This window comes from Rattus norvegicus, chromosome 10 (genome assembly GCF_021556685.1).
Source record: "Rattus norvegicus strain SHRSP/BbbUtx chromosome 10, alternate assembly SHRSP_T2T, whole genome shotgun sequence".
NCBI lineage: Eukaryota > Metazoa > Chordata > Mammalia > Rodentia > Muridae > Rattus > Rattus norvegicus.
Window position 1 is genome coordinate 48421223 of NC_141543.1, and position 27566 is coordinate 48448788.

General features: G+C 47.7%; 1 protein-coding gene and 1 long non-coding RNA gene across 5 annotated transcripts; both read left to right on the top strand.

Annotated features, from left to right (window-relative positions):
- Window positions 1–208: 208 nt before the first annotated feature.
- On the top strand, window positions 209–14621 carry Sh3bp5l (SH3 binding domain protein 5 like). 4 transcript variants are annotated; one of them, XM_087574498.1, is made up of 7 exons: window positions 209–444; window positions 757–1366; window positions 7278–7340; window positions 7484–7612; window positions 10675–10836; window positions 11759–11932; window positions 12831–14621. In XM_087574498.1, exons 2-7 carry the CDS (start codon window positions 1184–1186, stop codon window positions 13296–13298), a joined length of 1179 nt encoding a protein of 392 aa, XP_087430624.1. In that variant the 5' UTR covers window positions 209–444; window positions 757–1183; the 3' UTR covers window positions 13299–14621. The 4 variants fall into 4 exon arrangements, with proteins under 4 accessions (XP_087430624.1, XP_087430623.1, NP_001121053.1 ...); XM_087574497.1 differs by having other exon boundaries at window positions 209–294; NM_001127581.1 differs by having other exon boundaries at window positions 270–284.
- On the top strand, window positions 4296–6464 carry LOC148002886 (uncharacterized). Its single transcript, XR_015631655.1, has 2 exons — window positions 4296–5368; window positions 5488–6464. It is a non-coding gene; the product is annotated as an uncharacterized LOC148002886 (long non-coding RNA).
- Window positions 14622–27566: the final 12945 nt, after the last annotated feature.

The window sequence follows — 27566 nt, forward strand, 5'->3', positions numbered from 1 at the left end:
CATGCATTCATTTCACTTAGGCTTGGTTGTCGGGTGAACTGGAAGCTAGGAAAGGCGACGTTGGACATAGAGTGGTGCCATCTTGTACGGACGCTGAAAGCTAGCACGCCGAGCGTTGCACTTACATCGGGCAGTATTTATCAGAGAGGAAGGGAGAAAAATAGCGTTGTTACGTGATGGCGTATTTCCGTTTCCTCTCCGCCAGGGCGTTTTTTGGTTGGACCGTCTTGTTGCAGAGGGAGGGGGAAGATTGTTTGCTCCGTGGATGCTCCCGGTATAGCAAGGTAAACTGAGGTAAAGCCGGGAAGGGGCATTTTTTTTTCTTTCTCCTGTTTATATGGGATGGCTGAGACTCAAACGTTGGGTCCGCGGAAGAGTATGCGGTTGGAGCCTGGAGGCTCAGATGGCCCCCAGGTCTGGAGAGGCAAGATTAGGGGATAGAAGGTGATTTGCAAAGCCGGACGGGGTAGAAGGGGACGGGCCTGATAGAAAAAGGGTGTGGAGGAGAGGGTGGGGCTCGGGAAGTTTGGAAAGGGAGGGACTGTGGAGGGGCCGTGAGAGAAACAGGGACGAAAGCAGAGTCGGACCTAAAGTCCTTGAGGCCTGAGGAAAGAAGTTGAGGTGGGGATTGGTGGATCGCGGGTGTGTGTGTTGGGGATACGTGGTGTCTTTGGGAGACCCAGGACTGAAAGGAGGCTGCTGGCCAAGGTTCTAATGCTGACATCATATGTAACTTGGCCTTTGTTTCTCTTGCAGCTCCCCAGAGGCGCATCTCCTGCCCTCTGCTTGGACTTAGCCTTCTCTCCATCTGCCACCACAGCCTGGAGGCGCTTGCCTCCACCCTCCCGAATGGTGCTCCTCTTCACAGGTGTCGGCCCAGGATCCAGGCCCCCTTTGCTCCCTGAGTTGGAGCTGTTGCTGTTGGGGTCTCTTGGTGGACTCCCCGTGGTGGGGTGTGAAGAACTTTTGCACAGACGAGGCTTTAGTTATAGGGACCTCATCAGCAGTTTGAATCTCAGCCTCTAACTGAATGCCAGGCTCCTCTGTGCTCCTTCTTTTCAACCTTTGAGACTAGAAGACCCTTCTCTATTACATCCAAAGCCCAGGAAGCCTCAAGCTGGGGCCCTGGTCCCAGCATGTCAGCCCTCTCTTGTGCATAGGGCTCTGCCCTCTTCCAGCCAACATGGCTGACCTCAAAAAGTCTCCAGGGGGCCGGGAGACACCACAGGGGGAACTTCGGCCAGAAGTGGTAGAGGACGAAGTCCCTAGGAGCCCTGTCGAAGAGGAGCCTGGAGGAGGTGGAAGCAACAGCAGTGAGACCAAATTGTCCCCTAGAGAGGAGGAAGAGCTGGATCCTAGGATACAGGTGAGAAGGCTGAGGAAGGGAGGAAGGCCAGATGCTAGACTTGCTGAAGAGCTGTCGGATGAATGAGGTCTTAGACTTAACTCTCACAGCTGGTCGGGGTGGGGAAGGAAAACAAGCGTGTACACAAAACACTATGGTAGTTCAGTGTGACAAGTGCCAAAAGTGTTTTCTGCAGTGCTGATAGAGAGCAGGGACCCTGCCTGAGTGCTTGGGGCAGAGAACCTTTTATTTTTCTTTCTGAGTAAGCAAAAGGATTGCTAGCTCGCTCAGATACCTTACATATACTGGAGGCAAGAGGAGGTGACTGAGACTGGGAGGCAGTTTTGAGGCTGAGGAAATCTTTCCCTCTTTTTACCTTCTCGGGGATCTCTTGCAGAATCAGTCAGGTATTTGAAAGGCATCGTAAGGTTTGGGCCTGTAAGGAAGTCAACCCCCATCCCCTCTCTTTAGAGACAGGATTTTCTATGTAGCCCTGACTGCCCTGGAACTTGATTTGTAGAGGAGGGTGGCCTAGAACTCAGAGATCTGCCTGCTTCTGCCTCCCGAGTTCTGTGATTAAAAGTGTGTGCCACCATGCCCAGCAGGAAATCTCTTATATTGCAAAGACTTATATCAGTTGTGATCGGTCCTTAATATACGTTCCTGGCTATTGGAATTGTGTGTTTACCAAAAGAGTGTCAGAGCAGTTGACTGTCATGGAGTGTGCACAGTCTAGTTGGTAAACCAGAGAGGTGGTTGTGTAAGAGACAGCAGGGAACTGGTCTGAGGTAGACTGGTCTTTGTGGAGGAGCTGGCTGGCTAGGACGAGCTTAGTTATCTGTAGTGTTTCAGGGTACTGTCTGAGGTGGACTATATGGGAAAGTTTCTTGGGCTGAAAATGGCCAATATGTGCTGTGTGTTTGGGGCATAGCTCTCCCATTTAGGTTGCATCTCTGAGACTCTGTTATAGGGAAAGCGTTTTAGCTCCTTCTAGGTAGCTAGAACATCCTAGACCTTGAATTCTTGGGCTTCTCCTTCAATAAACCTTACTGGGTAATGCCAGTGAATTGCAAAGAAAGTAAATCTTGTCTTGGTGTGTGTGTGTGTGTGTGTGTGTGTGTGTGTGTGTGTACACTAAGGCTCTTTGGGTTGTATGTGAGCTTATAATGGAGCATTAGTGACTATTCCTTTCTGTCATGAGTCAGTAATTTATTTCTTCTGCGCTTCAAGATGCTGCATTGAAAACAACTTAGCTTCTCTCATTCATTTTGAGGATTTGTCCTCCACTGAGACAATGCATTTTATATATATGTGTGTGTGTGTGTGTGTGTGTGTATATATATATATATATATATATATATATATATATATATATATATATATATATATATGTATAAAGTCTTGGCATAGATATTCAAGCCACTTCAGTTCCATGATTTGTGATTTTTGAAAAAGTTAACTTCTTTGAGTTTCCGTGGGTCAGTAAAGTGAGGGACTTGGTTTGTCTGATGTGCACAGCTCCCATTCACTGTGCACATGGGTCTAGAAGTTTATAGCTAGTGAGTTAAGACGGAGCTCTCAGTTCCTCAAGGAGAAGGGCATGTAACGCGCTTCTTACACCTCCACGAAACATCCCTCATTCTGCACTGGAAAGGCCTTCTCTCCTGGTTTCTTTCATCAACCTCTTGTTCTGTGTAGTTTTCCAGTAATGATGTAGGCGAAGGCAGTAGGCTGAAGAGGCACACTTGTGGCTATGTAAATACAGTCGTTTGAGATAAAAAAATGCAGTTGTGTACTGTAGCGATGGGCTAGATGGGACATTTCTGCCATCCTCGTTCTGTCAGTGAGCTCTGGGAGTGTTGGAATGTCTTGGGAATGCTTAAGGTCTACTTTGCCTCCAGTGAGCTTGCAGTGTGATGGGGACTTGGTGGGCAGTGAGACCCTCATTTCTCTTGCCAAGCTGTATAGCATTTAGTGTTGTAGGTGGTACAGGGAAGAAGGCCTTACGTTCTCTTCGTTTGATGATACAGGCAGGAGTAGGTCAGTTCTCCAGCCTCGCCAGGGATTTAGAGTTTGCCATTTGGAAAAAGCAGCCCGATGTGAGGAGTCCCACAGTCTTAGGTCACACCTGCCCTCTGTTGGGTTCTTCTGGGTGCAGAGGGGGTGAGTCAGTGTATGTTTGAAGTTCTTTTTAGTGTTGATAGTGCCCCATATCACATGCCTTGAAGATGCGCTTCAGCTCCTTCAGGGAGTGTCTGTTCTTCTAGACGAACACATTTAATGTGTCTCCATTAACAGATCCATCAATATCCACTAAAGACTTTTAAAAACCATTTTCACTTACTTTGCTGAATAGGAGAAGAGTGAAATGAAAGCACAGCCAGGGCTGGGTCCACTAGGCAAGGGGTAGCCCAGAGGTCAGGGCTGACCTCGTTTAGAATTTTTTGAATTTCTCAGAAATGATTATCCTCAGGATGAGGCTCTCTCTAATGTGGGGCTGGGTTTCCATGGCTGACAGGCAGGTAGCTCATGTTTGTCATCTGGTGAGATTGCTCAGGAAGCAGATGGGAGACTAAGCCATAGCTGCCTGCAGTGTGTGCTTGTTTACCCCTCCAGAAAAGGCTGTGTCTCCATCAGGGACTTATTGGATCATTGGAGTTTCTCGTGTCCGCCAGCTTTTGGAAAGAGGGTCTTAGTGGACAGGAGTGGAGGGTGTTGGTCAAAGGGTTTAGTGGTGCCAGGGTAGGCCTGGCCTTTCTGGTTTTCTCTGCCTTCCCCCTCTTTTTTTGGTGAGACAGTGTTTCATGTGGTCCAGGGTGGTTTTGAACTCATTGTATATAGCTCATAGCTTTGAACTCCTGACTCTTTTGTCTCTGCGTCCTGAGTCTGAGATTATAGGTCTATGCCACCATGATGCGTGAACACACTCACTTAACTCCCAATTCTTCAGGGTGACATTGCAACCTCAGAGTTCTCATCTTCAAGTGTGGACATAGCTAAAACGAGAGTCATCGCCCTGGCCCTGTTGACTCATCATCTGCTTGGGCCTTTCGATGCTTGGTGGAAGAGGAGCAGGAGCATCCGAGAGAGAACAGAAACATTAGTAGTCAAGCACCCATGCTTTGACTCAGTGGTCTGGCATCTGGGAATGTATCTAGAGTGCCCCAAGAAGGTCATCATCCTGCTGCTGCTGGCTTTCTGACAGATGATGCATGCTGACTCAGACTCTGTGCTCCCTGAATTCCATTTTCGCTGAGTGCCAGGATTCCTAGTGGAACAGGTCAAATGGAATGTGGCTGACTGTCCACAACAGCACTTTGGGTGTTCAGTGGCTTCCCACTGTGCCCTCCCTGCCATGATGCTTCAGCTTGGCTGCTCCTCCGGCTTCCATGGTCCATGGGGGCCTTCTCTTTGTCCTGCTAGAGCTTTGTAAGTGCTAGGCTAATCTGTCAACACAGTGTCCGCTTTTTGTCCAGGCTGACCTTGAACTTATCATCTCTCCGCCTCAGTTTTGGGAATGTTGGGTTTGCAGGTAGGTGCTACTATAATTGGGATTTTTTTCTTTTCAATTGTAAGGGGTACTAGTTCCTATATTTAACTAAAAAAACAAAAACAAAACAAAAAACAACAGCACAGGGTTGGCTGGCTTGGAACTTGCTGTGTAGATCAGGCTGGTCTTGAGTCATAGAGACCTGTCTGCCTCTGCCTTCCAAGAGCTGGGATTAAAAGTGTGAGCCACCATGCCCAGTCCTATTTTTACTTTTTAAATGTTAGGTTGATAGCTGAGTGTGGTGGTGCACGGTTTTGATGTTTCGTTTTTGTTTGTTTGTTTTGAGACAGGATTTCTCTGTGTAGACCTGGCTGTTCTGGAATTCACTCTATAGATCAGGCTAGCTTTGAACTCACAGAGATCTGTCTACCTTTGCCTCACAAGTGCTGGGAATAAAGGTATACACGCACCAGGCAATGCTGGTACACATTTTTAATCTCAGCTTAGGGACACTAAGCCAGGAGGCTTAAGGGGTTTTATCTTTTATCTTTTTTTTTTTTTTCTTTTTTTCGGAGCTGGGGACCGAACCCAGGGCCTTGCGCTTCCTAGGTAAGCGCTCTACCGCTGAGCTAAATCCCCAACCCCGCTTAAGGAGTTTTAAACAATGGCCTTTGGAAATGAACCATTCTACGTGAGTTCACAATATAGTTCTGTGAATGGCTCTATCAAGCACAATCGGCCAGAGTCATGGCTCTTCTGACGTAGGCTGTGCCAGGTTCATGTCCTTGTTCCTAGTTCCACTGGGCGGGCCAAGTGAGGTGAGCGGGAGCCAGCACCACATCTGTGCAGATGTACTGAGATGGTGGTGTTGCTATCTAGTGATGTCCGCCATGGATGCACAGCAGGCAGACTGTGGGCTGGTGGAGGCGGAGCCTGGAGTTGTGCACCTGCTTTGTGGAACCTGTAACTAAGAACCCGGAATTTCCAGATAGAGAGCCCTTGGCATAGCCTGGACTCTTAAGGAGTATCCTCAGATCCTCAGGATCTGGGATTGGATGTATTTTCTCAGGCAAGTTAGGATGATTTGTGGCTAGCAGCCCCCTTTCCAGAGCCATGCCACATCACTGAAAGGTGTAGGTGATTGCATGCCTTTCTCTCAGGACCAGACACCACCGAGTCACTAAACTAGCATGTCCAGTGATTCCCTGAGATTCCTCCTTGCCAGGACAACATTGTATTGGGGGCTTCTGAGTTGCCTTGGTGGTTAAGAGCCTGTACTGCTCTTACAGGGACCTGAGTTAAGTTCCCATAATCACTTGTGACTCCAGGGCATCTGATGCATCTGGCCTGTGCAAACACCTATACTCATATGCGTGCTCCCTCTCACATACTTGTAGTTTAAGAAATGGATTGATGAGAAAGGCTGTATTGCATTGGATCGGAGCTAGGCTTCTGTTGTTGTCCAACAGGTCAAAAACCCCCTTGCACCCTGACCTGGTCCTTATCTTGATCATCCGTCAAGCCCTGATGTTTCTGTGTCCAGTGTCCTGCATTTCCTTGAAGTCTTTTCTTTCTTCTCTCACCTGAAACACAATAAATAGCTTTGATTTTGTCTTGTGTCTGCTGAAATACTTGCCCTTTTCTGCCTTCTTGCTAGTAAGATGTGTTTTGGGCATCTTCCTCGCCTTCTGTCCAGGTAGGTGCCCATCTTCACACAGATTTACTGCTGCCGAGAGCCTGAGGCTCACTGATGTGAGTCACCACCTCTGTGTGTGCTGTGTTCTCTACCTTTATAAGATTGTTTATTCCTTTAAAAATTGTTTATGTGTTTTGCCTGTATATATGTATGTAGACCATGTGTATGCAGTGCCCTTGGAGGGTGGAAGAGGACTTGGTTCCTCTGGAAATGGAATTACAGATGGCTGTGAACTACCATGTGGGTGCAGGGAACTAAACCTGCGTCCTCTGCAAGAGCAACAAGTAGTCTTAACCCCTGAGCCATCTCTCCAGCCCCTGTGTTTCACATTTTTCTCAAAGTCCTGACCAGAAAGTATGTAGCAAGCATGCACTGAGTGAGTGGCCCTCCTGACCCAGGAAGGAGAGTCCTTCATCTCCTAGAACTCTTCCTTCATTGGGAGGAAGTGATGTGTTCCAGAGCAGAGTAAGGGTCACCGCTACCCTGTCCTTTGTACTGCTGTCTTCCTGGAGCTGGAGTTTCCTCATCCCTGCAATGGGGTTTGAGTGCTCAGTTAAGTGGAACCATGAAGGTTACTGGTACTTTCCTGGGGCCTAGACGGGGTGCCGCTGGAATAGTCCCTCTGCCCTTTTCCAAGTGACTCACTCGTTCCCCACTCTGCTGGGACTTTCTGGTTTTCCTCTTTGCCCAACGTGGTTGACTTGAGGGAGCTTTCTCCTGTTCTTACTCACATGCTTCTTCGGCAGGAGGAGCTGGAGCATCTGAACCAGGCTAGTGAGGAAATCAACCAGGTGGAGCTACAGCTAGATGTAAGTGTCTCTTTCCTTACAGCCTTGGGTTGGTCTCTGGAGGTATTTGTGTTTTCCTATACCGACACAGCCATAGAGGAAGGGGTGTGTTGAAGATATGAGGTTCTGTGACCTGTATGCTTGTTTTCCTCATTCCTTGCCAGGAGGCCAGGACTACCTATCGGAGGATCCTGCAGGAGTCAGCAAGGAAGCTTAACACACAGGGCTCTCACTTGGGGAGCTGTATTGAGAAGGCCCGGCCCTACTATGAGGCTCGGCGACTGGCTAAGGAGGTATGCCTGTATTCTATGCTGTGACAAATACCAAGACCAAAAGTTCTTTAGGGGAGGAAAAGGTTTATGTGACTAACACCTCCAGGCCAGTCCATCTTGATAGAAGTCACTGCAGGAACTCAAGCAAGAACTTGGGTAGACCCATGGAGGAACCCTGCTTGCTTGCTCATTTGAGGGCTCATACTCAGCTAGCTTTCCTGTATAAACCAGAAGCACCTGCCCAGGGAATGGTGCCACCCACAGTGGGCTGAGCCCTTTTACATCAGTTAAGTAGTCAGGATAATCCCCCATAAACATCTCTACAGGCAAGTCAGATTGGGTAGCCCTCAGCTGAGATGCCCTTTTCAGATGTCCCTAGGCTGGGCCAAGCTGACAGACCTGAGTAGGGTGGTTTGGCCTATAATAAGGAAGGGCTTCATGCAGGGTCGGTCTGTCTTCAGTCTCTGTATGGAATGGGGAATAAAACATCATACTTAAGGGCATGGCCATGCTCTGAACAACCTGTGAGTTGAGGAGGCTCTTAAAGTTGTAGGGAATGTGTTCACTGGGCCAGTGAAAAGGCTTAGTGGATAAAAGCACCTCCTGCCTGACGACCCAAGTTCATTCACTGGGATCCACATGGTGAAAGGAAAGAACTGACCGCTGTGTATTGTCCTCTGACCTCTACATGTTTGCTGTGACATTTGTGCTGAGACACACACATACATACACATACACACAATACATAAATGTAAGAAAATGGACTCATGGCCAAGAAAAGAGTGGGTGGAGGCATTGGGTTCTGTTAAGAAATTTTGTTCAGTTCTACTAGTAGCTTTGCTCTTTCTATCCTTCCTTCCTTCTTTTCCTCTTCACTCCCCTCTCCTATCTTTCCTTGGGCTGGGATCAAACCCAGGGTTTTGGGAACATCAGACAAGAACTGTAATGCTGAGTACCACCCACAGGCTTCACCTGCTAGTGTGTTTAAGAAGTTAGGGTTCTGGGTGCACCCAGTATATCCCATCCCCCCTTCTCTGAGACACAGTCTTTCTGTATGGCTCTAGTTGTAGTAGAGAGATCTGACTGCCTCTGCTTCCTGTGCTGGGATTAAAGGCATATGCACCATGCACTGACTCAATAATCCTGTTTTGATTATTTTTTGTCATTTTATTATATTTATATTTACTTTTATTACTGGGAATAGGTTTTTGTTTATTGCAAAATATATGACCCATATGGTTTCTACACTATATTATCAACTTAGGTATATATTATTACTGTATTATTACTTGCAATGTAAATTTATTTTATTCAATTTTATTCAACCTAGCCATTTTACACTCATTTTGTATATGAGAGATACTTCTTAGTAATGTGCATTTTTTTCAGAGTTTTACATTTCGAACCAATTAAATTTGATGACAAATGAGCTTGTAATTATATATAAATTAAACAAAATATAGAAGTTGTAACAAGGAGGGGAGTGCAGATAGTCATTCTCCTCCCACCTCTCAGCAGCCCATCCCTTAGCTTCCAGATATTTCTTAAGTTTGCATATATGAGAGACTTAGCTCTAAGGAATATAAATTGATTATTGGCATCCATTTGAAAGCAAACACGTGAACACTCTTTGCTCAGGAATTTTAAAATTCTTCTTCAATTTGTATATTTTATTAATACTGCCCAGTTGGTAGAGTTGTTTTTTATAATAATACTGATTATAAATATCTTATTCATCAACCTATAACAAAAGCTGACTTGGTAATTTATGCATCACTGTCAAATGTGCAACTATTCTGTTTTTAGAGAAGTGCAGAAGATTGATGACATTGTATGAGAAAATCCGATTTCTTAAAAAACATGCATGCATACAGAGCTTGAAGATCTGAGGGTCCGTGAACTGATTCTTGATTCATGTGGCTGTTTAATGCTCGTGCCCAGCGTATGTTCATACCAGTTCTAGAAACCAGTGTGTTAGTTACCACGACTCTGTTTCTTTGGATGCTGTCAGCAGCTAAACGTGCATTCTTCCCCTTACTACTATCTCTATATTTTGCTTTTTTGTTTTAAAACCACTTTGTTATGAATTCTGTAAAAACGGGGTCATGTAATATGTGCTGTCTTTGTCCCTTCATCTTATCTGTGTAACTGTATTATGATCTAACACCAAAGCTCTAGACAGCCCCCTTCTGGTAATGGAATGCTTTGTGGGGCTGGAGAAATGGCTTAGTCTTTAAGTGCTTTGCTACTGAGCCACACCCCTGCTCTGTGTCATACTTTAAAGGCTCTAGGACTATTTTTCTCTCTCTTTCTTTTTTCTTTTCCTCTTTTCTCCTTTCTTTTTCCCTTGGTTGTCCTGGACCTTGTTGTGTAGAATAGGCTGGCTTGACCTTGAACTCACAGAGATCTGCCTGCCTCTGCCTTCCAAATGGTGGGAATAAAAGTGTGAGGCACTAGGTCCTGCTGAGCTATTTCCGTTTGTAAGACATACTCTTTTAGTCAGTTTGCTATAAGGGAGCTGGGGTTTTTTGCTTGGCTAGCACTGGTTGAATATCCCTTATCTTAATTTTGGGTAGAGCATAGCTTATATCATATATTGAACTGATAGCAGATACTATACTTGATCTTAGCCAATGAGTTGAGAAGCGGTCTTTATCATAATTTTGGGCTAAGAAATATTTTTAGATTTTTCTCAGATTTTGGAATATGTACCTACACATAATGACATACCTTGGAGATAGCAATCAAACAAGGAATTTATGTATTGATTAGCATCTTATGTATAGCCTGATATATGCAAATATTGTTTTTATTTACAAATACTCATTTTTACTTATGTGTATGTATATATGGGAGTCTGCCAGATTTCATGTGGCCACCATGTACGGGCATTACCTTTCTAATATTTATTTCTACGTTTCTTTTTCTAATCTGTAGACTATTGCTTTGATGGCATCTATCCTTACTGTGGTTGAGGAAATGAAGCTGAAATTATAAGTGGGCCTTCCTCTTCCTCTTGTCCTTACCTCCTTGAGGGATCACATGGGTGACTGGGGTCCTCCCGGGTATCTGTCTCTCCACAGGCCCAGCAGGAGACCCAGAAGGCAGCACTGCGGTATGAGCGGGCTGTGAGCATGCACAATGCCGCCCGGGAGATGGTCTTTGTGGCTGAGCAGGGTGTCATGGCTGACAAAAATCGACTGGACCCTACCTGGCAGGAGATGCTCAACCATGCTACCTGTAAGGTGAGGGTACTGTCTGCAGGTGCCCCTCACTGCCCCTTAGCTAGTCCGTTACCGTACCTCCATTTCCTTCCTGTCCCTCCCCAGCTCTGGCCTTCCCGCAGCTTTGGTTATCTTCAAGGTGGAACCTGTCCTACGCCTGCCCAGCCCAGCCTCCAGCGCTTCCATTATTACATTTCTCCTCCTCTCCACGCCTCCTCTCCACGCCTGTGTCCTCTGGGTGGGGGACCCTGAGCTCCTCCCAGGCAGTGGCTCTGGATTCAGTGCTCACGTGTTTAGCCTTGTGATTCTTTCAGTTCTTTGAATGCACAGAGAAGGCACTGTCCTGTGGTGGGCCTTGTGAACAAAGTGTAGTGAGAGAAGGAAGGGTCACTGAGGCTGTGGTGTGTAACCACGGTTGCCTGGTTCTGGGAGAAAAGATACCTGGAGCCTGCACCTGTCCCCTGGTCACATAGTGCTCTGGGCTACACACAGATAGGCTGTGGAAGCTACGAGAACCCAACATGTCTCTGTACCTCCTGTCCCTGACCTGAAACCATTGTCACTGAGGGGTACTGTGGTGACTGTGGTGTCTGCACAGTTGCAATGTGCTTGAGGGTGTTCAGCCATGTTTAGGAGGGACTGAGCTGGCTGTGGCACCTTTCCATGGTATCCGGAGAGCTAAGGGACAGGTCATACAAGTGATGGCATGCAGGACAGTGGGGAAGAGGTATTTACAGAGGCATGTGCTTGAGATCTGTGTCCAAAAGAGATGGTAAGAAGCTCTTGTGGCCCCTGAGTCCTGTCTGTCTCACTCTGTGGTGAGAAGGGCTTTGCCGACATTCCTGTTCAGGTTTCCTCAGGGCAGTGTGCATATTGGCAGCGTAGGGCTAATCTGTGTGTCTGCCAGCTCACTGATGTGTGTCCTCCTCCCAACCTGGGCCAGGTGAACGAGGCAGAGGAGGAGCGTCTTCGAGGTGAACGGGAGCATCAGCGTGTGACGAGGCTGTGCCAGCAGGCTGAAGCCAGGGTCCAGGCCCTGCAGAAGACCCTCCGGCGGGCCATTGGCAAGAGCCGCCCCTATTTTGAGCTCAAGGCCCAGTTCAGCCAAATCCTGGAGGTAGCTAATGGGGGAGGATGGGCAGGTAGAGTGAGTGCTGGTCTGCTGCTTTGGTCAGGGCCGGGAACTGACAAGGGTAAAACCGTGCTAGACCAGCCAGTACTGTAGCCTGTGCTCAGAATGACCCTGTGGGAGTGGGAGGCAGGGGTGAGTGGAGTGGCTTGTGCTGGTGGAGGACACTGATCAAGAAGCAGAGATAAAGGACCCAATGGAGGAGTTAGAGAAAAGACTGAAGGGGCTGAAGGAGTTTGCAACCCCATAGGAAGAGCAACACCATCAACCAACCAGATCCCTCAGGGCTCCCAGGCACTAAACCACCAACCAGTGAGTACACATGGAGGGACCCATGACTCCAGCCACATATGTAGCAGAGGACGGTATTGTCCAGCATCAATAGGAGGAGAAGCCCTTGTCCTGTGAAGGCTCATTTCCCCAGTGTAGGGGAATGCCAGGGAGTTGAGGTGGGAGTGGGTGGGAGGGAGTGGGAGCATCCTCATAGGAGCAGGGGGAGGGGGTGTGGGAGAGTGGGGAAAGGGGATAATATTTGAAGTGTAAATACATAAAATAGCCAAGAAAAATAAAATTGAAAAAAAAACAAAGGTAGATGGGGGAAGCGAGAAGTGATGGGAGGTGGGAATGGGGGGAAAGTAGCCAAGGGGCGTGGGGATGGAGGGAAAGGGGGGAGGAGCCAGTGGGGTGAAGGCCTGGGAGGAGAGCTGCTTGGGGCTCAGGTGGGGGGACTTTCAGAGGACAGTAGGGCTGGAGCGAGTATTGCAGTTCAGAGTTGCTGAAGGCGTCTAGGGGCTCTGGGGTGGGAGGTCTAACCTCGGACAACTGCTGAGTGGGGTCAGAAGACATCTCATGGATTACCTGTTCTCCCCCCCCCACCCCCCCGCAGGAGCACAAGGCCAAGGTGACAGAACTGGAGCAGCAGGTGGCACAGGCCAAGACCCGATACTCAGTGGCTCTGCGTAATCTGGAGCAGATCAGCGAGCAGATTCATGCCAGGCGCCGGGGCTTGCCCCCTCACCCCCTGGGCCCTCGGCGATCCTCCCCTGTTGGGGCTGAAGCTGGACCTGAGGGCATTGAGGATGGGGACAGTGGGATTGAAGGGGCAGAGGGTGGAGGCCTGGAGGAAGGCAGCAGCCTTGGGCCTGGCCCAGGCCCAGATACGGACACGCTGAGCCTATTAAGTCTTCGTACTGTAGCCTCTGACCTGCAGAAGTGTGACTCAGTGGAGCACTTGCGTGGCCTCTCGGACCATGCCAGTCTAGATGGCCAAGAACTGGGAGCCCAGAGCCGGGGACGCCGGGGAAGTGACGGCGGAGTCCGAGGAGGCCGGCACCAGCGCAGTGTCAGTCTGTAGCTCTGGCCAGAACTAACTTGGTTTCTCCCATGGGCAATCAGGGCCCCCCAGGCCTTCTCTCAAGTCCGGTCTGCTCCAGATTCTGGTCTGCAGCCTTCCTCGGGAAGATCAGCTGTCTCAGTCCTGTGTCCCTAGCTTCCTCACTGTTCCTTCTCTCAGGAGACAGCTCTCTCTTTGCCTTACCCACCTAGAAGGCTTGCTCTCTGGCCCTGTCTCCTCTTCCCCTGCTGGCACTCAAGTCTCTCTGATGCTCTCTTGATTTCCTCTTCTGACCTGACTTCTATCTGTCGGGCTTTTCCCCTCAGGGAACTTGGTCTAGAAGACACAGGAGGTCATGTGAGAATATGAACATCCTAGCCCAGTGATTGGACAGGCCCTTACCCGTTGATTCCTGGCCCTGTCTTCCCAGAGGGCATGCCCTAGATACGCTGCTGAGTCCCTGGCAGCCTGTGCTCTTCTCCTGTCCCAGCTTGCCTGTGAGCAGTGTGTGAAATGTCCATGTGCCTCTGGAAGACAACACCTTCTGTCAGTGCACCTCTCGTGACCTTAGCTGCTGTGCTGTGTGTCCTTCAGTCAGTGTCAGATGCGGGAGTCAAACCCTGTTACCGACACAGGCATTTGGGCCAACTCCAAATGGCCACTGTTTGTGTGGTGTGTCTCCAGTTGGGCTGAGCCCTTACAATTGCCAAGGTGCTAGTGGGTCCCTCATGGGATCTATGCTGGAGGGTAGAGATGTGAGATTCTCAAGGCTGAGACCTTGCCATCCCCACCTTCCCCATGTGTGGCGCTAGGCTTGCTTTTTCTTGGTACAGACTGAACTGGAGCTTGGCACCCTCCTTCAGGGTGGCATTAGGGAACTTGGTGCTCAATTGCTCTCTGTCGCTCTTCCTCATACCAGACGGTACCTATGCCAGGAACCTTTGGAGAGCGCTTAAGCATGGTTACAAAGCCTCCTCTGTTGTGTGAGAGGAGTTGACCTGAAGCGAGGGGTCCCAGCCTCAAAGAGCAGCTCTGGGTATTGGTGTTCCCGGGTTGTGTGAAGGGAAACCACACCAGATCTGGGTGCCTTGGAAGAGCTGAGCTCCTGTCCCACCAGGAGGATGAGGAGAATGCTTGCCCAGGGTTGGGGGAAGAGTGCCAGTGTCTCGCATGGGATCTCCCAATTTTCAGGTTTCAAGGATGGTCACAATGAAAACCTGTGGGGTTTGAGGTGGCTGTTCAGGAGGAACAGAAACGGAGGACATGATTGTGCGAGTGCATGTGCTGGTGCGTGTGGGAGAGGGTCAGTCCTGGTTTTATTTAAATAAAATAGTTTATGTAACAGTGATGTTCACTGTCTATTAAAAGAGAAGTGGGGGTGAGATAGAGGGCTCTTCAAGGAGCCAGGATGGTATACACCAACTGAGAAGAGGGAAAAGAGGTGCCACCTTTTGGGTAGTCACACACAAGCTGAGTGGACAAGGCTGGAGAACCAGTGCCCAGAAGGCTGTGTTGTACAGTAATGAGTGCCAGGGGTGGCCCTGCTGCAGAGCGCCTGCAGGGTGGAGTGGCCACTGTTAAGAGCACATAATATCCTGGGTGTGTCTGCACATAAACATTAAGGAAGGAGAGGGATCAAAGTAGGGGCATTTGGTTATTAAGAATGGTGTGACGCTGAATCTTGAATTTCCAGTAGACAGTGGTTTCTGGCCACTGCAGTATCAGGACATTCACAGAGTGACTCCTGAGTTGGAGCACATGAGGCCTGAGTATATTTAGACACTGATGGGAGACACCTGTGAAACATCCAGTAAATCCGGTCCATGGGAGCCCTAGAGGTAAAGATTGGGCTGGAGCTGAGGCTTGTCACTCCCCAGTGCGGCATAAACAGAAGTGGCCCACGTCTATAATCCCAGCATCCAGGAAGTGAAGGACAGAAGATCAGACATTCAGTCACCTTAAGCTACATGGTGAACTTGAACAGTCTAGGCTGAGACCGTGATGAAAAGGCGTTGGGGCATGACAGAGCTGGATGGTGAGAGGCCCACTGAGACAGTGGGTCAGCCCAGGAGAGAGAGAATTACCAGTATGGTAGGACTTTAGGTGTTAGGTGGAGGTCCAAGATGGAGAGGTACAAGCAGGGCTCTAATCCCAGGGACACGGTCTACAGAGCCACTGGGAACCAGGACAATTAAGCATTCACTGTACCTTTGACAGGTACTGTCCAGGTCTTGCTTTGAGTCCACCTTCCTGATCTATGTAGCATGTAACATGAGTACATGGCTTTGGGTGAATAGACTTAAAAATTGTCTTCATTACAGGTTCAGAGTGGTGTGTTCTGCATGTAATGTGATAGTTACTATGTTAGGCTTAATGGGTATTTTTTTTTTTTGTGTATGTGTGTGGCTATTTTCTCTTTTATGTAAAAAACACCTAAAATCAACCTTAATGAACTTAGTATAACATATCCTTAGTTCTCAGGAGTGAGCTTTTGATCTTTTGATGTGGCCCTAGCCAGCCTCTGGCAGGCAGGGTCCTTAAGGCTCCTGGTGCAGTGGAACATCAGAGGAGAATGCTCGGGCTGTTTCCATGCAGTTTGTCCTTGGCTTAGTCACCTGCCAGGTAAGTGAGCAAAGACTAGGAAGGTCAGAAAATGGTGTTTCCTATGTTTCTAAGTGAAAAGACCAGCCTCCTCTGCTCTCCCCATGCCCCCACAAACACCCAAAGGTTCAGTCCCACTTTACTAACAACAATGGTTTTTTACTTAACCAGTGTATCTAACCAGACACATCCATTTGTGAGGCCTCATCCCCATTCACACACGATCCTATCACATGTCCCCAGGGTGAGTTCTGTATGGTGTCTTCTCTATTGGAGTGCTAGGACTTCAGCCTCTATGCTCAGCACACACCTTGTGTCTGGAAATCTTTAAAGGTGGTTTTGTGTTTTGCCCCTCTTGCCCTGTAAACCTTCAGCAGTCGACTTGGTCATCACAGTGGTTAGGAGGTCAGTATCGAGTGGCACAGAGCCCCAGAGTCAAGTCTTCAGTCTCTGGGGGGGGGGGGTGTCTCAGAATTTTATTAGTGTAGCTGTGTGTAGTGTGAAGCTACAGTGACTGCTACCCATAATGATTCTTGTTGACTCTGCAGCTTCAGATTTTTAGACCCAAGACTCTGGCCCTTGTGCGTGACAAGAAAGTGTTAAACAGAGGTTGCATTTTCTCTCTTGGCGTGTATTTGACAACTCCAACTTGTTTGAGCAGGGACGGAACTTTCTCCAGCTGTTAACCATGCTCTGTGTGCATCGAGCAGAAGCTACGTGAACTCAGAAATTCCCTTAGGCCATAGTGTGATATTGCCTTGATGGTCTGTGTGCACATGGAGGAGTCACTTGGCTCCCTATCCGTGGTCCTGTGTGTAGGGAGAGGGCTGGTCTAGGTAGCTAACCTCCGGTAGTCTAAGGCACCCAAGTGGCCATGACCCCTAGGCCTTGTGAGGTATTTGGTGGGTGATTGTAAGGTGGTGGATGTGTTCACACAGAAGATGGGGTGGGGGTGGCAAACTGGGAAGACAGACAAGTCCAGCTTGGGGTAGTCCAGGCTGCTGAAGATACAACTTTCTGCACGAGGTGATGCCTGTTGGTATTGAGTTTCTTCTTCCCTGGGGAAGGCAGCTGGTGCTCACTGCACAGTATGAAAAAAACAAAACAAAACAAAAACAAAATAGACCCCAAACACCACAGTTGATATATTCAAGTGAGCCTTGGAGAAAGGGGTTTTCAAGATGAGTTTCTTTCCTGAATAGCAAAGAAGAACATTCTAGATCTGTAATGCATTGAAGGAGCAGGACCCTGGAGTTGAGAGAAGACAGGCTTAACTGCTGCCTCATGGTGAACGCTCCGTCTAGGCCACTGGTCTACCCTTTTTAGTCTTTTGAAAATAGATAATTTATTTTGAAACAATTGTTTACTTATTGGAAAAAATTACATGAATATTTTTATCCATAAAGCATGAAAAACAAAAATCACTCAAATTGCATATTTCTTCTAAAAGGGCTAACTTCCTGGTCACCTTAGATTAAAAATACAGCTGAGGGACATAGTTTTGCAGGCATTTGAACTTTGCGCGCTCTCTCTCTCTCTCTCTCTCTCTCTCTCTCTCTCTCTCTCTCTCTCTCTCTTACAATTCAGGGGACTAAACCTATTGAACTCCTGATAGACAACTGAAATATACCCTACTCCCCACCACTGACCTATACCCCTCACTCCATCATTGAGATACACCCCTCATTCTACCTAAGCCTTATATTAGCAAAATACTTAGAATTGAGATTACAAAAGTAACAACTGCCTATACGAACTTCAAACAGGACAAAATGAAGAAGTCAAGGGTTTCAGAACTGTGAGTCTCCTCTGCAGCCCCTCCCTTACTCCTCACAGAAAGGTACATCTTCCTGTGGTTTGTTTGGGTCCTACCTTACCATATCTTCTATACAGATGCAAACTCACCTTGATTTGGCTCATAGCACAGTGTTTTATAATCTGCAATTACACTTCATGTGTCTTTAACGTCTTTACATGGTCACTGGACAGTAGTCCAGCATTCAACATCCCTTTAAGGCTGAGTGTGGGATCTCAGCACTGAAGCAGAAGCAGAAGGACAGGAGATCAAGATCAGCCTGGGCTACATGGTGACTCATCTATCTGAGCTACAGCAGAATTGTCTTAAAAAGCTAAAACCAGGGGCTGGAGAGGTGGCTCAGCAGTTACAAGCACTTTTGTTGTTGTTGTTTTTGGTGTGTGTGTGTGTGTGTGTGTGTGTGTGTGTGTGTGTGTGTGTGTGAGAGAGAGAGAGAGAGAGAGAGAGAGAGAGAGAGAGAGAGAGAGAGAGAACATACATACTACAACCTTGGGTGGGAGTGGGCCACCTCTATCTACATAAGGATCTGGTATATTGGCCACAGGTCTTCAGACTTGATGTCAAGTCTCTTTAACTGCTGAGCTAACTCACTGGCCTTTCTGATAGGATATTTCTTTCTTTCTTTTTCTTTCTTTCCTTCCTTCCTTCCTTCCTTCCTTCCTTCTTTCCTTCCTTCCTTTCAAAACTCCTTATTTTATTCATGTGAGTACACTGTCACTGTCTTCAGATACACCAGAAGAGGGCATCAGATCTCTTTACAGATGGTTGTGAGCCACCATGTGTTTGCTGGAAATTGAACTCAGGACCTCTGGAAGAGCAGTCAGTGCTCTTAACCACTGAGCTACCTCTCTAGCCCAGATTTATTTATTTATTTATTTACTTATTTATTTCTATCTATCTATCTATCTACCTACCTACCTATCTATCTGATTTATTTATTTGGTTTTTGTTTTTTGTTTTTTGTTTTTTGTTTTTTTTTTTTGGAGAAAGGGTTTCTCTGTGGAGCCCTGCCTGTCCTGGTACTCACTCTATAGACTAGGCTGGCTTTGAACTTAGGGATCCATCTGACTGCCTCCTGAGTGCTGCTGGGATTTAAGTCATGCACCACCACACCCTATGAGAGTTAATACACCTATGTGCATCTACAGTCTCAATTGTCATGATAAATGTATAGGGTGGCACCCATTTTGCTGCCAGAAATAAGTCATTTATCAGCCTGTGTCATGTGGGTGGAGCTGGACAGATGGTGTCTTTCCTTATCCTCCCAGGTGCACAGTCTGTCCTAAAGTTGAGTCAGAACCACTTATTCAAATAGAGTCTCCCAGGGCAAGCCACTCCCTGAAGAGAATTTTGCCCTGTTTTTATGCAGTATGGAGTGACTTACAGCGGCACAGTGTTTTTGTAAGATTGTCAGAAAATGTCTGGGAGTGGTGAGACCTGCATGACCTGAGGTCATATGTATTCTGGCCTTAGGCCTAGTTTACTGCTATGTTAGCATCCACACCTGAAAGTGTTTCCATATAAGAGAACTATTGATTCTGCATTTCCCAGTGCAACTCAATTGTACTGCAGTCTTGGGAGGGCTTCAACCAGATTCTAGAGTGAAGGGCTCCCTTTTCCCCTATATCCCTATAGATTTCCCCATCTTTCTATCCTGTCTTGGTGTCTTAGGTAAGATTACCACGACTGCGATGAAAATACCATGGTCAAAACAAGTCGGGAGCAAAAGGTTTGTTTGACTTTCGCTTCCATATCACAGTTCATCATCAAAAGAAACCAGGACAGGAATTCAAGCAGGAGAGGGACCTGAAGGCACGAGCTGCTGCAGACACCATGGAAGAAAGCTTGATGGCTTGCTCCTCATGGCTTGCTCAGCCTGATTTCTTATAGAACCCGGGATCACTAGTCCAGGGATAGCACCACTCACAGTGGACTGGGCTCTCCCCGTCAGTCACTAATTAAGAAAATGCTGTACAGCCCCATCTTAGGGAGGCGTTTTCTTTTTCTTTTTGTTGTTTTGTTTTGAAATAGGGGTTTTTGGGTAGCCCCGTCTGTCCTGTAGGTGAGACTGGCCTTGAACTCCTAGAGTGCTAGAAATGAAGGCATGTGCTAACATCACCTGGAATTAATTTATTTCAATGAGAATTAGTATTTTGCTTACTTGTATGTCTATGTGAGGGTGCCAGATCCCCTGGAACTGGAGTTATAGAGAGTTGAGCTGCCATGTAGATGCTGGAATTGAACCCAGGTCTTCTGGGAGAGCAGCCAGGGCTCTTAACTGCGGAACCATCTCTCTAGTCCTGGAGGCATTTTATGAATTGAGGCTCCCTCCTTCCTCTCAGATGACTTTAGCTTGTGCCAAATTGACATAAAATTATCCAGTACACTTAGCGTTTTAATTTTACTTTTATTTATGTGTGTGTGCATGCTTCTGTGTGTGCCTGAGGAAGCCAGAAGAGGGCACCAGATCCTCTGGAGTTACAGGCATTTGGGAGCCTCCCTGGGTGAGTGTTGGGAACTGAACTCAGGTCCTCTGGAAGGGCAGCACACATTCTGAACCGCTGAGCCATCTCTTTAGCCCCACATATGTCTTTTTGGTTGAAATATTGAGCTTGGGTAGCAGAGCCTGGCTTGTTGGGGCTGTTGGACAGGCGTGATTGAACTCTAAAACCAAAAAACACCACCCTCTGAGGACAAAATGAAAGTACAAAATAACTGTGTAGCATCAGAGAGGAAGTGAGCCCCAGGGTATGTGCCATTAGCTGGAAGAGGGTTCCTTAGGGAAAGAGGAGGTAGACGCCTAGTGACTAGTAGCAGAAAGTAGCCCAGAAGAACTGGTGCCATGCACAGCCGTGCACAGCCGAGCTAGCTTTATTACCCTCCCTTATCTTGACCTACCTGCCTTAGGTTTCTAGGTGTGGGGCTGTCCTGGGGCTCGCTGAATTCTTCAGCTGTTGACAGACAGGAGGTTTATGGGGTCAGGGAAATCCTGCATAAATGGCCTCCGTTGGCTCCAGTGGCCTCTGTAACAGGAAACCAGGCTCCGTGAGGACAACAGAGTAGGCAGCTCTACAGAAGGCTCACATTCCTGGAACATTTTAAAAATCTTCTCTGGAAGGAATGCTCTTGAGGAAGGGGACCAGGAGAATGTGTCTGAGGAGTTGCCTGCGAATCCCTCATGCCTGGAACTCAGCCAGCTCAGAAAAAGGCATTCGCTAGTTAAAATGCAGTTGCCTAGTATGGAACGTTTGTGTTTTGTCGGATTTCTATTTGCTATTTTATTTTATGCGCGGGGGAATTTTGTCTGCATGTACATCTGTGCACCAAGTGTGAGCAGTGCCAACCCATGAGGCCAGAAGAGGGTATTGGACCCCCCGGGAACTGGATTACATTTAGTTGTTCCCATGCAGGTGATGGGAGCTGAACCCAGGTCCTCTGCAAAAGCAGCCAGTGCTCTTAACTGATGAACTATCTCTTCAGCCCCTCCACTTATTATGAGTTAAGAAAGGTGTGTGTGTGTGTGTGTGTGTGTGTGTGTGTGTGTGTGTGTGTGTGTGTGGTCAGCACACAGCTTTCAGGAGTCCCTTTTGTCCCCGCCTTCCACCTTTCTCACATTGTTTGCTGCTGTGTGGCATCCCCCAGGCTAGCTAGTCTACACGTTCCCAGGAGAGTCTCCTGTCTCTGTCTCCCGCCTTGCCATGGGGACGCTGGGGTTCCAGTTTCTATGTGGGTTCTTAGGAATGAACTCAGGTTGTCAGGCCTTCAGGACTAGCACTTTTTTCCCTTCTTATTTTATCCCCAGAACCCTCAGGTTACCAAAAGAATCCTCAGGCTCTTTTTCTTCTTTTTCTAATGTAGATCAGGCTGCCTCAAATTGTAGGAGAGGCTAGCCTCGAACTCTGGACTTATATCTACTTTCTAGTGCTAAGATCCTCAGCCTTCCAGCTCCCTTTCCTTCCCCCTCCTCCTTGTTTTCCTCCTCCTGCTTCTCCCTTGCAGAATTTCTATGTAGCCCAGGGCTGGTCTCGATTTTCAGCCCTCCTAACTCTGTCACTGAATGATGGAATTACAGGCATGGGTCACCACACTTAGACCCAAATATCTTTTTTCCTCAATGAATTGTTTTATTTATTGTGGGTATGTGAGCACTACAGTACATCTGCGGTAGTCAAAGAAGATGCTATTCTCTCCTGTCGTGTGGGCCTAGGGACTGAACTCAGGGCATCAGGGTTGGCAACAAGCACCTGCTGATTCACCCTAAAGGCCAACTCTAAGTTGTTTCTAAAGGAGTGTCGTTAAAGGCAGCATGAGTTAAAACAGCAATGACACCAGTCACAACCACTGGGGCAGTCGTGTATGGCAGTCGTGTATTGCTCAGAGACAGACCAGGCCTTTGATGTGGTGCCTGTGTGACTGCCACCCAGTGCGGCTCAGAGATGACAGGAAGAGAGCTCAGAGACACCTTTCTCCTATCTCACTCTCTGCCTCTCCTCGCTCCTCTTTACCCTCTCCCCCAACTCATGCCCCTCTGTTAAGTCTTTCTTCTTCTATCCCTTCTTTCCATCACCCTGGGAACCTCTGTGGTATCTCGAGGGACCCGGGGCCTCATCCCCCACTTTCTTCTGGGGTTTCTGATGCAAATACAGGGTGTTACCTGTCCACACTGTCTTAGTTAGGGTTTTATTACTGTGAACAGACACCATGACCAATGACAGTTTTATAAAGGACAACATTTCATTGGGACTGGCTTACAGGTTCAGAGGTTTAGTTCATTATCATCAAGGCGGGAGCAGGACAGCATCACAGCATCCAGGCAGGCATGGTGCAGGAGGAGCTGAGTTCTACATCTTCACCCAAAGGAAGCCAGGAACAGACTGAGAATCCTCAGGCAGCTAGGAGGAGGAGGGTCTCCAAGCCCACCCTCACAGTGACACACTTCCTCCAACAAGGCCACACTTTCTAATAGTGCCACTCTCTGGGCTGAGCATATGCAAACCATCACATACACCCTCTGGGTTTGGAGGGTTGGTCCAGGTCAGGCTCATCAGCACAGCACACACTTCCTGGGATGGAGAAGTGAGTATTCTATGCTCTTCTCAGCACGCTGTTTAGCTTTCCTGTGAGGAAAGCAAGTACTTCCTGCCCCTGGTCTGCTCCCCTGGGAATATCGCCCTTAACAGAACCATGAGAGGGTTTAGGACTTCTTCCTGGGCTTGACTCACATGTCTCACATGTCTCACTTGTTAGGACTGTGGGGCCAGGGGTAAGTGGTTTCCTGGACTATTTCATAAACAAGCAGGGTGAGGCATACCTCCTTTCTTCCAGGGAATTATAACTGGTATTGAAAGTCATCATTTTTTACAGATTATAAAGGTGTGACTCACAGAGAAGTAGTCACACAGCTTATAAACTTCCATACTGGATTCCAGACAAGCTCAGGGCTCTTTACACACCATTGTAACTGCTTGTGAAAAGAAGCAACACAAAATATTAAACAGGGCTCCGAAGGTGTGACTATTGACCCCGTGACGTCACAGCAAGCTGATCATCCTTGTCAGTTCCTTGAGTAAGAGCCCTCCACCAGGGGGATTTAAAAAAATAATCAAGGGGCTGGAGAGGTGGCTCAGCGGTTAAGAGCACCCGACTGGGGGGTGCTTGGCTAGCAAGCACAAGGCCCTGGGTTCGGTCCCCAACTCCGGAAAAAATAAAACAACAAAACAAAACAAAACAAAAAAAGAGTTGGGGATTTAGCTCAGTGGTAGAGTGCTTGCCTAGCGAGCGCAAGGCCCTGGGTTCGGTCCCCAGCTCCAAAAAAAAAAATTTAAAAAGAGATCACCTTGGGGCTGGAGAGATGGCTCAATGGTTAAGAGCACTGACTGCTCTTCCAGAGGTCCTGAGTTCAAATCCCAGCAACCACATGGTGGCTCACAACCATCTGTAATGGGATCTGATGCTCTCTTCTGGTGTTATCTGAAGACAGCTACAGTGTACTTATATATAATAAATGAATAAATAAAATCTTTAAAAAAATAATCTCTATATATACTCTCTCTCTCTCTCTCTCTCTCTCTCTCTCTCTCTCTCTCTCTCAATCCTTTCCCCCTCCCCCTTCCCCTTCTCCTCTGAGTGGGTGGGGGCCCTTCTGGGTATCCCACCATCCTGGTACTTCAAGTCTCTGCAAGGCTAGATGCATCCTCTCCCACTAGGGACAGACAAGGCAGCCCAATCAGGAGAACATATCCCACAGACAGGCAACAGCTTTTGGGATAGCCCCCACTTCAGCTGTTCCAGACCCACGTCAAGACCAAGATGCACATCTGCTATATTTGTGCAGGGGTTGGGTGGGGTGTGGGAGGGTTAGGTCCAAAGGTCCTTTGGTTGGTAGCTCAGCCTCTGAGAGGCCCACGGATCCAGGTTAGTTAATTCTGTTTGTCTTCCTGTGGAGTTTCTATCCCTTTACACCCTGCAATTTTACATCCTATTCTTCCATAAGAATCCGTAAGCTCCATCCACTCTTTGGCTGCGGTTGTGTGCCTCTGAGTCCGTTGGTGGGTGGGGCCTCTCAGAGGACAGCCATGTTAGACTCCTGTCTGCAAGTATAACAGAGTAGTATTATTAATAGTATAAGGGACAGCATCCTTGCCCTCTTTCCTGTCCAGCCTCCTTGGGTGTGTGGAGTGTAGCATGGGCATCCTGCATTTTAGGGCTAATATCCACTTACAAGTGAATGCATACCGAGTGCGTCTTTTGGGGACTGGGTTAGCTCACTCAGGATGATAGTCTCAAAATCCATCCATTTGCCTACAAGATTCATGGCGTCTTTGTTTTTCATAGCTGAATGGTATTCCATTGTGTATTTGAGTGCAATTGTTTTCTGTGTTGCCATAAACCTCTCTGGAAACACTCTCAGAGTCACAGCCAAGGGGAAAATCTTCCAGGTGATTCTAAATCCTGTCAACTTGCCAATGAAGATTGACCATTACATCAGGGTGACAAACAACTGAAGTTTATTTCTCACAGCCTTGGAGACTGGAAGGAATGCTAAGGACCAGCCTTATCTTGGAGAGGAATTCTTAGAGAAGGGGTGTCTGGGAGCGGTGAAAAGAAATGACTCAAAGTCAAATGGTGGATCCAAGCTGGTGGCCTATGTTCTGCTCAAGACCACTTTCCAGATTGCTTTTCTTCTGTTCTGCTTTTTCTGGGGATCTTTAGCCAGTTCTCTCTATGATCTGCTTGGGAAAGTTCTTTAAGCAGTTCTCTTGTTATTCTAAAAAATTTCTCTGGATGGCTCATCCCTTTCGGATCATAATCCCCGTCTTTTATTTTACATATTAATCCAGTCATTTACTCCAGGTTTCCTTTGGATTATCCCACGAATCAGCATCCTGTGACTCCAGTCCTTTGATTCTTAAGAGACAGCAAGCACATTTATTTTTAACATTCCAAAAGAATTCAGAGATCTGTCTGCCTCTGTTAAGCACAGATAAGCTAGCTGGCTGGGGTCCTGCCTTGACTGGGCCTGGACCTAAATTTCCTGTCCCAGGCTGATCTTGAGTTCAGGAATCTGTCTGCCTTTTTGACAAGTTGGCTCACAGTGCAGCTGCCTCTGTTCCTTTAGATCTGTGAAGCTCCTTACACAATTCATAGTGCATCCTTATATTTTGCATAGTTGTGAAATTAAATATTTTCAAACTCATGGTTTTAGAGTTCTTTTCCCCAGCCTTAAGGGCTGTCCTGAAGGTCCCAGCATTTACCATTTTGCTGAGACATTAGTCACACCTTCGCCTCCTAGACTCGTGCTGTCTGATTATCACGGAGTCATTAATGTTAACAGGGAGGACATTCCCCAAAGGAAGAACGCAAAAATACGTACATTATTATACAAACAAGCTTTACGCCCACAGCAGCCATCGACACTCGTAGAGACCCACACCTGCTAGCCCTGTCCCAGGGATGGGAACCATGTCAGTCCATCCCTACCTACCAAGGCCATGCCAGACCTGGCACTGGAAACCTGAGAACAGGATACCAGAATGGACAGTCTCTGGTGAGTGCTCTTCCAGGCTGTGAACTATCCACTTCCTGTTGCCAACCTACTTGGGGGAAGTGTACTCTTTTGGGGTGGCTCTCATAATGGTTCCACCTTCACGACCTAATTACCTTCCAAGGACCCTACTTCCAAATACTAACACCCTGGGGTTTAAGGTTTGAATATGTAAATTTGAGGCAAACATTAGTTTGCTTCCTGGTAACTTTTCTCTACAGCCTGCCCTGTTCCCCAGGTCTACCTTTAGAGCATCCTTAAGCTCAGTGATCGATCTCTCCACTCTGTATGCAAGGGGAGTCAGCGTTTTAGAGGAACACCCACTTTTAGTTCTAAGAGGGTCTGACTCAGTTCCCGATGGCTGGAGTCTTTCTCACAGTGTCTGCTTCCTCTAGGATACATACATGGAATTCCAGAGTTTGATAGAGAGGCTGAGGGGTCAGGAAGCCCCCTTCTACTGTGAGCTCTCCTTTTTACACATTCATTCATTCATTCATTCATTCATTCATTTTTTGTTTCTTTATTTGTGATTAGATGTGTGGGTGCTTGGATGTTACAGTATGTGTGTGTGTGTGTGTGTGTGTGTGTGTGTGTGTGTGTGTGTGTGTACCAGGTGTGTTGGTGCCCTTGAAGTCCAGAAAAGGGACTGGATCTCCTGGGGCTGAAGGTACAGGTGATTGGGAACAGAGTCAGGTCCTCTTCAAGTCCTCCTCTTCCTCTCCCTCCTCCTCCTCCTCACTCTGGCTTACCAAGAGCCATTTCCATGCAAGTATATAGTGTACTTTGAACATATTCTCCACACACCTCCTCCTTCTTATCCCACCCCACGTTTTCTTCAAGGTACGATTTAGTTTCCCACCCTACCATACCCTGCTCCTCCTGTGCTCTTGGGGGAGCTGGGAAGCTCTTTCTGGAAATGTGAATCAGTGAGTGAAAAATACAAGTTTGAGGCAAGAAATGAGGGAGCTGGGACAACCTCTCCTTCAGTCTCTCCTGTCAGCTCTCCACAGTACCTGCATCTTCCCTCCAGGGTTTCCTTGATGAGTCACCTCAAGGAAGCAGCCTTGTGTTTCTACCCTGTCGTGCCTTGGTCTGTGCAGGTCACCTTCAGTGAGGTCATACATGATTAGTGAAGTCATGCACAATGCATCTGGCTTTGCAACTGTGGAAGCCATCACTGAGCTGCCTGCTACTCACTACCTCACGATCTGACTCCCCACTCTTTGGAAAGCAACTGCAGACCTTCAGATACACTCTGTTCCTGGACCTTCATGCTGTCACACCCTCTGAGGCTCAGGTCAAGGCTCCCCAGGCTTTGGTGGCTTCCCTCACCTCAAAACCATCTCTTCATTTTTTTCAGGCTCTTGGAATAGGAACCCACAGTGGTTTGTGGGCTCAGCTGAGTCTCATGCATCTTCCCAGCCTCAGGCTTAGACTAGGCCTGACAGGTCAGTTAGAAGTTCCACAGAAGTATTAGATAGGGACAGTTTTGGGGCAGAAGCATCTAGAATATATCCAAAATGAATCACATTGGGTACTGGGCCTCATGCACAGGCATTCTGGAGCTAGAATTCATGGAAGAAAATCATAAGTTTTTGACTCTTATAAGTAGCTTCATGGAACCGTCAAGCCTTCAGGGGCTCCTGAAGCCAGGAGAAAGCCACACAGCTGATTGCCTACTTTCTGGTGGGCATTGTCTCAGGTCCAGCTCAGCTCTCTCACCTCACCTCTAGGCCACTTTTTTTCCCCAGCTATTGCATATGCCCCGGAAGAACAGATCCAGGTGACTGGGCTGACTGCCAGGCGTATGACTGGGTGTCATAAAGAG